The sequence below is a fragment of the Aethalodelphis obliquidens genome, unplaced genomic scaffold (genome assembly GCF_003676395.1).
Source record: "Aethalodelphis obliquidens isolate GAN/ISIS:26980383/991018 unplaced genomic scaffold, ASM367639v1 scaffold42, whole genome shotgun sequence".
In the NCBI taxonomy this organism is placed as follows: Eukaryota; Metazoa; Chordata; class Mammalia; order Artiodactyla; family Delphinidae; genus Aethalodelphis; species Aethalodelphis obliquidens.
The window spans coordinates 709266-722203 of record NW_020837986.1 but is presented as its reverse complement, the minus strand read 5'-3'; the positions used below and the strand labels follow the sequence as shown (position 1 = coordinate 722203).

At 46.3% G+C, this 12938-nt stretch overlaps 1 protein-coding gene across 1 annotated transcript in view; it reads left to right on the top strand.

The window, feature by feature from the left end:
* Nucleotides 1-2322: 2322 nt before the first annotated feature.
* EYA2 (EYA transcriptional coactivator and phosphatase 2) overlaps nucleotides 2323-12938 on the top strand; it is a 176685-nt gene continuing 166069 nt past the window's right edge. Inside the window, exon 1 of the mRNA XM_027078034.1 lies at nucleotides 2323-2431. Coding sequence (XP_026933835.1) covers nucleotides 2323-2431 — 109 coding nt within the window. The remainder of the gene's footprint in view (nucleotides 2432-12938) is intronic.

Here is a 12938-nt window from a genome sequence, read left to right as displayed (position 1 = left end):
CCACCACGCAGGGCTGTGTTCCGAGAAAACTTGACTAATGGACACTGAAATTTGAACTCCACATAATTTTCGCAGGCCGTGAAATGTTATCCTTCTTAGGATTTTGTTCAGCCATTTAAAAATGTGAAAGCCGCTCTTGGTTCATGGGTCACACAAAAACAGATGCTAAGCTGGATTTAGATGGGCCAGAGTTTGTGTCAACCTCTGAACGACATTGTTGCACAGCTGAAGCCCCAGGGTACCTCTCCCCATATTGCATCCCCCAGTGATCCCTAGCTAACCATTCTCTTGAAATGGGTGTCTATCATTCTTATACATACTGTTATCTTTTTATTGCTTATGTCTGTATCCCTGAAGAGTATATAATATTGATTTGTATATTTTGAATTTCACAGAAATGGTATCATACCTTGGGTACCCTTCTGTCTCATTGCCTGGTACTTTGTTTGGCAGTCTGTGCATGGTGCTGAGTGGAGCTCCAGAGCAGTCTTTTTCACTGTTGTGTTGTATTCCATTGTGTGACCATTCTGCCTGTATTCTTCATTCCTGTGGTAGTGAGTGGACATTTAGGTTGCTGCCTGCTAAGTCCTTTCCTTACAGATCACATCTCTTGTCATCTTCACCATGACCTTGTTAGGGAGATACTGATAATCCCCACCATCCGAATGAGAAAACTTTTGACTTAGAGCAGTTTGGTAACTTGGTCAAGGTACTGAGTACTGAAATGGAATTTGAATCCACAACCGTTTTACAGTAGAATCTGAGTTTATAACCATGTCACCATCAATCGGTACACTGTGTTCTGTTGGCATGGTGATAAACATATCCTGCCAAGGATGACCTTAGATACTGATTTGCAGTGATTAGACTTAACCTTTTGCTGAGGACAACTTGAATCAGTGGCACATGTTATTGGTTGTAGTTTAGTCCTTTGAAAATCACCATGTCCGATGTTGTGCGTGTTAACCAGAAACCTCACTCCCTATGTGTGACATATGGTATTTGTCTTTCTCTTTCTGACTTACTTCACTTAGAATGATAATCTCTAGGTCCATCCATGTTGCTGCAAATGGCGCTATTTCATTCTTTTTTTATGGCTGAGTAGTATTCCATTGTATATATGTACCACATCTTCTTTATCCATTCGTCTGTTGATGAACATTTAGGTTGTTTCTATGGCTTGGCTATCGTAAACAGTGCTGCAGTGAATGTTGGGGTGCATGTATCTTTTAGAAACAGACTCACAGACATAGAAAACAGACTTGTGGTTGCCATGGGGGAGGGAGGGATTGGGAGTTTGGGATTCGCAGATGCAAAGTACTGTACATAGAATGGATAAACAACAAGGTTCTATTGTATAGCACAGTCTATTAAATATTAAATTATATTAATATTAAAGCATATTTAACATCCTGTGATAAACCATAATGGAAAAGAATATGAAAAAGAATGTGTGTGTGTGTGTGTGTATATATATATATATATATGTATAACTGAATCACTTTGCTGTGCAGCAGAAACTGATACAACATTGTAAATCAACTATATTTCAATAAAATAAATTAAAAAAAAAAAAAGAAACCTCATTCCCTGACCACAGTGGGTAGGAATTTAGGAGGAATAAGTACTGACATAGCACAAGAGTTGGAAAAGTTTTCAATGAAAAAAGAGAATGACCCAGGAGATTTGTCCCTCTTCTTTCCTGCTCCTGCCCACAATAGCATTGATCAAGGTCATGGGTGCTTCAGGAGCTAGTGTGTTCTTTCTTGGTAGGGACCGCAGTGCTGGGCTGTGGGACTCTGCTGCCTAGAGGGACTTTTTAAGTTTCGATGACACCTTTTGAGCCCTTGTCCATCTGTACAAGTGACACCGTGTAACACCATGTCCATTCTCTCTTAACTACAGTCAACTCCACCTTCTCTTCATGCCTCTGGCTTCTAGGAACCCAATCCTCTCCCTCTCTACCTGTTTCTCCCTTCCTCTACTGGAAAGTCTCCCTGGCTCGCTCCAGCTCGTTCAGATGACATTTAAAAGAGACCCAAATAAAATTTGTCTAATGACAAAATACAATGGGAAGGAGGGGAAAGTTTTAATCAAGTGGGTGTATTCTCCAGAGGGGAGCAAGCACTTCATTTCAATTCCTCATTTCCCTTTGATGGAAAGTTTAGTGAATTTTTATGATGTGGAATTTATAAGATGGCTGGGTTTAGGTAATCAGCTTTAATATTTATACTCCTAGGGAAAGCAATAGGAATCATTAGCAAGCATGCATAATTAATGAATAAATTATATTTCCCTTTGTTTTCTTTCAGGTACAAGGAAATGCTAGAACTAGTGATCTCTCCCAGCCTTACTGTAAACAGCGATCGTCCGGGTAAACTGAAGGTTAACTGTGCCGACGCTGATGTCTGGACTCTGAGTGACATAGAAGGTAGGCCTCCTGCTGTGCGTTTTGGTGGGCCCTGTGGTGATCCCCGCTCGCCCCACGGAATATGGTAAGGGACGGATAGCCTTTGGCACACATCCTCTCACAAGTACTGTCGTTATGACAATTTCTCCTCCCACCCAATTAGATTGTTGACTCTGGACCAAAACTTTCGCGTACGTTGCTAACAATTTTGTCATTAGAGGTAAAAGTGTGCTCGTTCCTGTTCTGAACGTCCCGTCTCGGTCTCCAGTTCCAAGAAATGCTGACACCTCCATAGACGCTAGTCAGTTTTGGGTGTATTCCAGGCCCAGGCCCCAGGCATGCCCTACAGGCTCTGGGGCTGGACCTCTGAGTTCTCTCCTGCCATCGCCACATCCAAGCAGGCGTCTTGTTTATGGGGGTTTGACGTTGGGACAAGAACTCATCTGCCTTTTGCTTTCAGGTTGGGTTGCAGTCAAGGAAGCAGAGGAGAGTTAAGCTGTTTAAAAAACTATTGGCAAATGATGCAGTCAGACTAGTTTTCACTAGACAATTCCAGCTATTGTTTGCACTGTTTGTGATCTGTCAGCCTTCCTGGTAGAGCGCAGAGTTACTTAGCAAAAGGCATTAAGCTATTATGTTTAACCATTGGGCTTAACCCTTTGTTTGAGCAGCTTTGGGATTTGCTGTTGGTGTTCCGAAACTCCCAGCTGTCTCTCCTTCACTGTCTGTGTTTGATGCGAGCTTATGGGGGCACAGTGCTATGTAATTGTCATGGAAAACCAAAGAGACGTGAGTCTGGTTGAATATAACATCAGAAGGAGTTTGCTTTTAAGCAACTCCAGGCTCTTGGGAATAATTACTGCCGTCACCAAGATAGCAGTAATAATGTCTTGTGTGCTGGTCATGAAGCTGGAACAGCCCTGCTAAAAATACCATCAAGAGGGTCTGGGCGCCTGTGACCAGAACACTCTCGTTCCTACTTATCCTTTGGAGCGTCTGTGTAAGCCACCCTGGGTTCTTTGAGAGTTTGAGATAATTTATTGAGCCCTATTCAAAGACAGTCATCCTTTTCCTTCTGAGTGAAGGCGCCAGTCAACTACAGACTCTTCATTTCAGAGCCAGTAGAGACAGGAAAAGGCATAGACTGCCGAGGGAGGAAGATCCCAGGCTGACTCCCAACCCCACTGCTTCCCAGCCAAATGATCTTGGGCAGATTGTTTAACCTTCCTGAGCCTCAACTTTCTCACCTGCCAAATGGGGGCAGAATCATGACACTTCATAGGATGCTTACTGCAAGGATCAAATGGGGTGATGTTATGTAAAGCACCTGGCACACCTTGGGGGCATTGTAAATAAACGTATTATCCCATTGAATCAGATAGCCACAGGGAACTCAAAACCATGATTGCAAGCTGGCTGCCACGCCTGGTACTCAGGTATGTCTTTGTTTGGTTTATACTGTGCTTTAAATAAAAGTGAACTTGTGAAAATTGGGAGAGCTCACATAAATATCTGGATTTCTAGTTTCTCTTGAGATGCCAAATTCTTTAGAAGTGCTGGACCCGTGTTCCCACCTGGCTTCCACTAGTAGGAGCTGAGGGGCAGCTGTCAAGAAGATGAGTGCCTGCCACTTCCTCTTGTCGTTTGTTTTTTGTGAGCAACTACTTTGTCCCAGGCACTATTCAGAGCAATAGAAATTGAAATTAATTCTCCTCCTCCTCCATCACCATCAAAGCAAACTCTTGGCACCTGCTATGTGTCAGGCATTAAAATGTATTAACTCTTTAGTGTCTGCAACTCTAAGAAGTGGATACTCGTTTTACAGATGAGGAAACTGAGGCACAGAGAGGCTAAGTAACTTGTCTGAGATGACAGTGAAGCGACAGCCAGAATTTGAACCTAAGTAGTCTGACTCCAAAGTCTGTTTTCCTAATCAGTACACTGTACTGTTTCTCATGTAATTATTACACCCCTATTAGGCTACGAGCCCATTTCACGGATGTGGAAGTTGAGGCTTGGGGAGTTGAGTAACCAGCTTAAAGTCATACAATTTGTGGCAGGGCCAGGAATCAGACCCAGGCACTCTGGCTCCAGAGTCCTCACGTCTAAAGTCAATAATCACTTTCTGCAAAGATCTTAGTTTGCAGACCCCAGATGTCCATCCCGCACAGTGGTGGCACCCACAAACACATTGTCTGTCTCCTTTTTGTGACTTGGAGCTGTCTGTATCCTTTACTGCCCTGGGGCAATCTGAGGCCAAGGCTCAGGCTTTGGGGGTGAGCAATGGGGCAGAAAGAGGTTGCTTCCAAATTCAGAGCAGGCAGGGGGCTGGCAGGGTCAGGTCTCTCTCTCTCTCTCTCTCTCTCTCTCTCTCTCTCTCTCTCTCTCTCTCTCTCTCTCTCTCTCTCCCCCTCCCTCCCTCCCTCCCTCTCTCCACTCCCCCCCCACACACACGTTTCTTTCTCTTTATTGTTGACATGGGCGGTGAGCTCCAGGACTCTGCAGGAGACATTCCACCCTAGTTGTGGCCTCGAGTGCCAGACTCAGCTGCCCTTCCTGCCTGGCCTCTGGTCGCCCTCCTCCTGGGCCCTTCCTTCTGTTACAGAGTGAATGTTACTGAGTGACTACAAGGGTCCAGGTCCAAGGAGAACCCCAGTAGCCATGAGCCATGAGGCCTACACTCGGGGGGGTTCTGGGGTGAGGGGATCGTGGACCCCAACAGCCCCCCGGTGGCTCCCATTGCATTTCTGGCTCTGCCTCCTACCAGTTGTAAGTCTCTGGTTTAGGGACCTAACCTCCTGGGGGCTCATTTGCCTCTTCTGTTAAATGGAATAATTATGCCACCAACCTCATAGAGTTGATGGGAGGATAAAATGAATTAAAATATGGAGAGGACTTGGTGTTTTAAAAAAGTATAGAGTAAGATCTAAATTCCTTCCCTTTGGCCAAGTAGCCTCTACTTTTTTTTTTTTTAATTTATTTTTGGCTGCACTGGGTCTTCGCTGCTGCACACGGGCTTTCTCTAGTTGTGGTGAGCAGGGGCTACACTTCATTGCGGTGCACGGGCTTCTCATTGCAGTGGCTTCTCTTGTTGCAGAGCACGGGCTCTAGGTGCACGGGCTTCAGTAGTTGTGGCATGTGGGCTCAGTAGTTGTGGCTCATGGGCTCTAGAGCACAGGCTCAGTAGTTGCGGCGCACGGGCTTAGTTGCTCCGCAGCATGTGGGATCTTCCTGGACCAGGGCTCGAACCCATGTCCCCTGCATTGGCAGGCGGATTCTTAACCACTGCGCCACCAGGGAAGTCCCCAAGTGGGCTCTACTTGCCTGTCCCCGCCAGCCTCTCAGACTCATCTCTACCCCATCACCTCTGCTCACTGGACCCAGCCCCTGGCCTTATTTCTTTTGCTCTAACTCATAAGCGTGATTCTGCCATCAGGGCCTTTGCACTTGCTGTTCCTCTGCCTGGACCAGGCTTCCCCCCATCTCTGCAGGACCATCCCCTCATCCTTCAGTTCTCATCAGAGAAGTCTTTCCTATCAAAAGTAATCATTTTTTCATTCATTCATTCATTCAACAAATGTTCACTCAAACACGTGTCCGTTCATTGTTTTAAGTACTAGGAAGACAACACAAAACCCCTGCCTCTTGGAGCCCTGCCTAGGGTGCTGGCAGGGCAAGAGTCTGATGACAACAATAGATATATAGCATGTTTTATACACACACACAAAATATATACATATATCAAAATATATAGCATGCTGGATGGTGATATGTACTAAGGGGGGAAAGCAGGGTGGGATGCGAAATGCAGTGATATGGGGTTGCAGTTTTTGTTAGGGTGGCTAGAAATGATGTCACTGGGAAGGTAACACTTGAATAAAGACCTGAAGGAGGTGTGGGCGGGCTCTTCTTGGTCACAGGGAAGAAGAGCCTTAGGAGCAGAGAAGATAGCAAATGCAAAGGTCCTGAGGCAGCAGCGGTTCCAGAGCACTGAGAAGCAATAGGAAGGCTGGTGTGGCTGGAGCCCAGTGAGCAAGGGGCCAGTGACGGGGAGCTGAGGTCAGAGAGATACCCAGGGTCAGACCATGCTGGACTTTGTGAGCCATTGGAGGGACTTGGCTTCTACCCTGAGTGAGATGGGAGCCGTGGTGGAGGGTTGTGGTTGGGACCAGATGAGGGACAATCTGGTCTACAGATTGACAGGCTCCCTCAGGCTGCACATGAGAACGGACTGCGGGTGGGGACAGAATGGGAGCCCGGGTAGCAACGAAGGCGTTACAATAACCCAAGTGAGAGGCCAAGGTGGCTTAGATGGGGTGGTAGTGATGGAGTGGTGAGAACAGGCCAGATTCTGGATCAGGTTTGAGGGGAGAGCCAACAGAACATTCAGCCACAGTATTTGGTTTGTTTAATATTTTCTTCATATTCCCACTCTCTGCTGGAAGTTATGTGTTTATTCACTTGCTGTTTGTCTGCCTCCCCACCAGAATGTAAGTTCTCTGAAGGCAGATCTTGCCCACTTTATGCCTACGTATCTTGACCACTGAGAACAAGGTATGATGCATAGTAGGTACTTAAGAAATAGTTGTCGATAGAAAACAAAATTATGGTTACCAAAGGGGGAGGGGGGTGGGGATAAATTAGGAGCTTGGAATTAACTGATACACACTACTGTATATAAAATACATAAATAACAAGGACCTACTGTATAGCACAGAGAACTATACTCAATATCTTATAACAACCTATAATGGAAAAGAGTCTGAGGAAGAATATATATATATGAATCACTTTGCTGTACACCTGAAACACTGTAAGTCAACTATACTTCAATTTTTAAAAATGATACTTGCCATATTAAAAAAAAAAAAGAAATACTTGTGGAAGGAATGAAGACAGAAGACAGAGCACTCTGCAGGACTATAGGACAGGGTGATGGAATGAGTGCTACCCGCTGTGAGCCCCCTGTGGTACGACATCTCACAGCCTTAATACATGCTGTGTCCCCTGCCTGCAGCACCCTCCCTTTCCTCTTTTTTTTTTTTTTTTTTAAGACAATCCAATTTCTGGTCACCAGGTAATACATAAATACACGATCCTTATAAAAACTTGAACATTAGGCCAAATCCCCCTTTGCCACATCCACCCAATCTTAGTCATCACCTCCCCTCCCCAGCAGTAACCACTGTTTTGTGTTCCTGTTATGGAAGACTTTCTCTATGCATTACATATGTGTAAACGTATATTTCTATAATTTAAGTATGTATATTTATGTCTCAAATTCTCTTGTGCATCAAAACCACCTTGGAAGTTCTTTTGGCACACCGCTTGCAGGGCCCCATCCCCAGCATTTCTGATTCTGTAATGGTTTGTGGTGGGGCCCAAGAATTTGCATTTCTAACAATTCCCAGACAGCGCTGATGTTGCCAGTCCAGGGACCAAACTTTGAGAACCAGCCTCCAGGGCTGGTTTTAAACGTGTCTGCACATTGGACTCTCCTGGGAAGTTTTTTTAAAAATGCAGTGCTCATGTCCAGATCTTACCCCCAAAGAGTCTGATTTAATTGGTCCAAAGTGTGACCCAGGCAATGAAATTTTTTTAAAGCTCTCCAAAGGCACCCAGTACTGTGCACCCAAGGTTGAGAACCATTGCTGTAGGTGGTGAATTCCTCCAGGACAAAGACAATTTTTTATTCCTACATATGTATTTAAATTTCTGTTCTTAATTAGCAGACAGCTCAGTGTCTGGCTCATGGTAGGTCCTTAAAAATTATTTATGGGTGGGTAGGTGGGTGAGTGGGTGGGTGGGTGAGTGGATGGATGTTGGGTGGATGGTTGGGTAGGTAGGTGGATGGATGATGGGTGGGTGGTGGATGAATAGAGTAACCTTTAGGAACCACAGATAACTTCAGATTGATATTGCCTTTGAATCCTTAGTAAAGTTTCTTTAACTTCCCTTTGCCTCATTTTCCATATCTATAAAGTAGAGAGAACAACTTCCTCGTTGAGTTGTTATGGGGAATAGAAGAGCTAAGGCCCAAGTAGTCCTTAGCAGAGTGCCTGGCTTGTAGGAACCACTTGAGAAATATAAGCTATCATTCATTACTATTTAATGGAAATTTGGATTTGAATTGTATCCCGTCTTCTGGAAGGAGGAGGGAAAAAGTTATGGAACTAAGAAAGCACAGCTGAATCGAGAAAAAATTATTTTCGTTTGAAATGCAGACATATTTTGCAAAAGCTGAGGCTGTAATCTCATTAAGTGTTTCCTCGGAGAGGTGAAATCACCTCCCGGCAGAACAAGCTGGGCTGTCATCCTCACTCAGACTGCCTGCCCCTCCTCTGCCCTGGGCATGATATGGTGTAATTTCCAGTTTCAGTCTCACCGGTTCTAGCCAGGGGCTGGCAGATTTTCTTTCATTTCACCCAAGCCAGGTTGACCTGCCCAGAGCTTTGCCCAGGTCTGGCCTGGGGAGCCACAGGTCAGTTTCACCTTTCCCACTTTTAAGCCTTTCTCAGCCTGCTTCCTGGGGGCCTCAGCACCCAGGACGACCTCTACCTGTGGGGCGCACATGCTGAACTCCTAAACCAGTGCTCCCTCCTGCTGTCGCTGACGCTGGTCTGAGTGCTGTTTAAAGCACCCACACTAAGGAGACGAGCTGATGAAATTTACAGACACGCAGCTTTTGTAGCCAAGACCTTCCTCAAGACATCTTGCATTAGAAATTGTCTCATCTCATGGGGGATCAGTTAGAAGTGGCCCCTGGGATCCAATTAGGCAATATAATAGTGGTTGCTGCTTTTAGAATCATTAGCTTCTTAATCCTCCCAGTGAGAGGTTAAAAAAAAAAAAAGTGTGAGCATTCAAATTGGGCTCACAATTGAAGTGGCTGAAGAGAATAGAAGACTAATAATAGCTCCTGTGTGTTGAGCAGTTACCATTTGGCAGGTACCTGCCTCCTGTGATCGTTGCGACAGTCCTGCAGGGATGAGATAGTACCCCATTTTGTGGATGTGGAAACTGAGGTTTAGAGAAAGGAAGTGATGGGCTCAGAGCCACACAGTTATAGTGCAGCAGAGTCAGGATCTGAATTTGGGTCTGACCCCTTCAGCCCACGTGCTTTTCTTTTTGGAAGCAACATTAAGATAACAAATTATGAGATTTGGATTGTAGATCTGGTCCACAGTAGGTGCATGGTGAGCATTTGTTGAATGCATGAATGAATGAACCAGCTGTGTGTGTCTTTGGGTAAGTCACATCGCACAGTCACGCACACACACAATCACACAATATGCGTGCGCTCACACACACAGACCTCAGCTCCGGTTTCCTCATATTACAGCAGATCATTTCTATTCCCTTCTTGGCCCCAGTAGGCGTTTGAGTTTGTGACTTCTGGAATGGAGATTTATTTTTATGAACCCAGAATTGGGACTTTTTCGTAATTTGCAGTTCTTCATTAGCCTGTGGTCTAAACCCTCACTACTCAAATTCTGGTTTCCGGGCCTGCCATGTCAGCATCACCTGGGAGCTTCCTTGACCTAAAGACTGGAGTCCGCATTTTCATAAGATCCCCAGGCGAATCCTGTGCATATGAATGTTCCAGGTGCTCCGCTCTGTATCATCCACTTCCTTCCTCTGCACCCTGTTATCATTGTAATTAAGTACTTGCCTTATCTAGTTAAGTATTTGTTTACCACCTGTCTCCCCCACAAAACTGGAGGGTCCATGAGGGCAGGAACTCTGACTGCTTTTGCTGGCACATGGTAGGCGGTGAATGAATGAATGAATGAATGAACGAACGAATGAACGAGCGCATCCTGAGGCTCTGGCCATCTGTTTAGCTAATCCTTCTCCCTTCGCCCATTGGAACCTGGGCAGGAGGAGGGGCTTAGAGTTTTAAATTCACGAGTAAATGGAGGAGGCTCTCTGCCCCTCCCGGCTGCCCCATTTTATGTGCTAGCCACATCCCTCAGAGACACATGGTAAAGCTTGAAATAAATAGATTTGACTACATTGAGTCAGGTCACCAGGACTGCTTTCACCACTGGCAACATGGATACAAGTTGCCATCAGTGATTCCGCCACTGACCCCAATCTTGTTGATCAAGGAAGTTCAATGGCACTGCCAAGTTTGAGAACAGGAGCCTGTGGTCAGTGGGAAGGGCATCTCCATCTACCAGGCACCAGATCTTACCAGTATCAAAGGGCTGCTGCTTCTACTGCATATGGTGTCTTCACCACCCCGAATATGCTTGGGGCTCACTTGAGGACTGAAGTCAAAGCGTCATCTGCCCTTATGCTGAGGGTTCCATGTTTGTGATGGAGTGACCAGGAGGAGTATGACCACTCCCCCTAGATTGCCAGCATGCCCTCTGGGTCTGTGACACTGGCATCATGGAGGGACTCTTGACCACAGTCCACGCCCTCTCTGCCCCTCTGGCAAGCTGAGGTACTATGACTGTGCTGCTGTCCAGAGCATCGTGCCCGCATCCAATGGCATTGCCGTGTCTATGAACCAGATCATTCCTGAGCTGCATGGGACGCTCTGTGGCATGGCCTCCCATGTCTCCACTTCAGTGTGTCTGTCTGGCTCTGACTTACCATTTGGAGGAAGCTGTCAAACACAACAGCATCCAGAAAGTGGTGATGAGGGCATCTAGGGGATCACCGAAAGACGTCCTGGGCTACGTTGAGGGCGAGGTTGTTCCTGCAACTTAAACAATGATGCCCACTCCTCCACCTTTCACGCTGGAGCGTGCGTTGCCCACACAATCACTGTCAGGCCCATTGCCTAGTACGCAGATGACGGATGGCTCCAGCTGCATCTGGGCCTCCTGGTCCACAGGACCTCTGCGGACTAACAGCCCTGAAGCACAGCAAGAGCTTCAGAGGAAGAGAGAGGCTCTCTGCTCTTGGGGGGTCCCTGCTCCACCTTTGCACGCAAAGCACTGAGCATGGTTGTCCTTTACACAGTCCCACCCCAGGTCCCTGAGGAAGGGAAGGAGCTTGGGGGCCCTACATTGGCACGGACCGTCAGGAGTCTCCATGAGGTCTGTGCCATCCTTGCCAGCGAAAAAAGGAAGAAGAAAGGGAGGGAACGAAAGGGAAGGAGATTATTCTATATATAATGCATTCATTTTCCAGGTTCTCAATTCTCCCAAGTGTCCCAGGATAAAAAAGTTAAATGTGATACCAGTTAAAAAAAAAAAAAAAAAGAGCCTGTGCTTTTCAAAAATCACACGGTCTGCAGAAGGAAAATCTCTCAGCACTGACTAAATGCCTGTTTCTTCCTTGCACAGTCTTCCTGGGGGTTGCTGGGGTGGAAGAGGACCATAGGTTTGCACAGCAGGAGAGGGAGAACTGCCCTGGTAGGGAAGGCTGATTGCATAACAGTTCAGAGGAACAGAGGAGGGGGAGCGAGGTGAACATGCAAATCAGGGTGCAGAGGTTGGGGGCTCGGGGAGGTGCTTGCTTCAGATTTCTAGAACGCCGAGTTAATCTAAGCCCCTAGGACTGTTTCCATAGATTTCGATTTTTATGAATATTTACATATTTATTAAAGAAAACATATTCAAAATGTTTAATTCAGTAACTTATATATTACTAAACATAACTCAAATCATGGGCTTTTACCAGTAATGAGACTGGGGCTCTTTCAGAATGAGACCATCCTGTGGGAGGAGGAGGAAGGGGATGTGGGAGGCTCTGCCTGGGGCAGGAAACCCGGAGCAGGGAAATGAGCAGCGAGTGAGCACCTACTGTGCACCGGCACCTTTCCTTGGAGTTAGATCCCTGCTGTCCCGACTTCTTAAAAATGTGACACATAGTAAGAAACGTATTTTTACACAGGCATTCAGCACACACACAACACATTCTCACGTCTACAACTGGAACAAAAGTATCCTACAACTCCTCCTTACTATGAGCAATATACACTAATGCTGTCCAGCCTTTTTTTTAAAGATTTATATATTATTTATCTTTGTATTTTATTTATGTTTGTGTCGGGTCTTAGTTGCGGTACGCAGGATCTTTTGTTGCAGCATGCGGGATCTTTCGTTGCAGCACGTGGGATCTTTCGTTGCAGCACGCGGGATCTTTCGTTGAAGCGCGCGGGCTCTTCATTGCAGCATGCGGGCTTCTCTCTAATTGTGGCCTGCAGGTTTTCTCTTCTCTAGTTGTGGCGCGCAGGCTCCAGGGCACATGGGCTCTATAGTTTGCGACACGCAGGCTCCCTAGTTGCGGCACACGAGCTCAGTAGTTGTGGCGCGGGATTAGCTGCCCCGTGGCATGTGAGATCTTAGTTCCCTGACCAGGGATTGAACCCACGTCCCCGGCATTGTAAGGCAGATTCTTTTCCACTGGACCAGCTGGACTTCAGGACTCGCCCTCTCACCCCAGTGGCTTGGGACTCGAACAGAATGTGACTCTGCCAGGGAGGTGATTAAGGAGATGGACTTGGGACTCAGACAGCCCTTGGGTTCAAGTCCCAGTTCCTATGTCCACAGGCTGTGTGGCTTGAGCA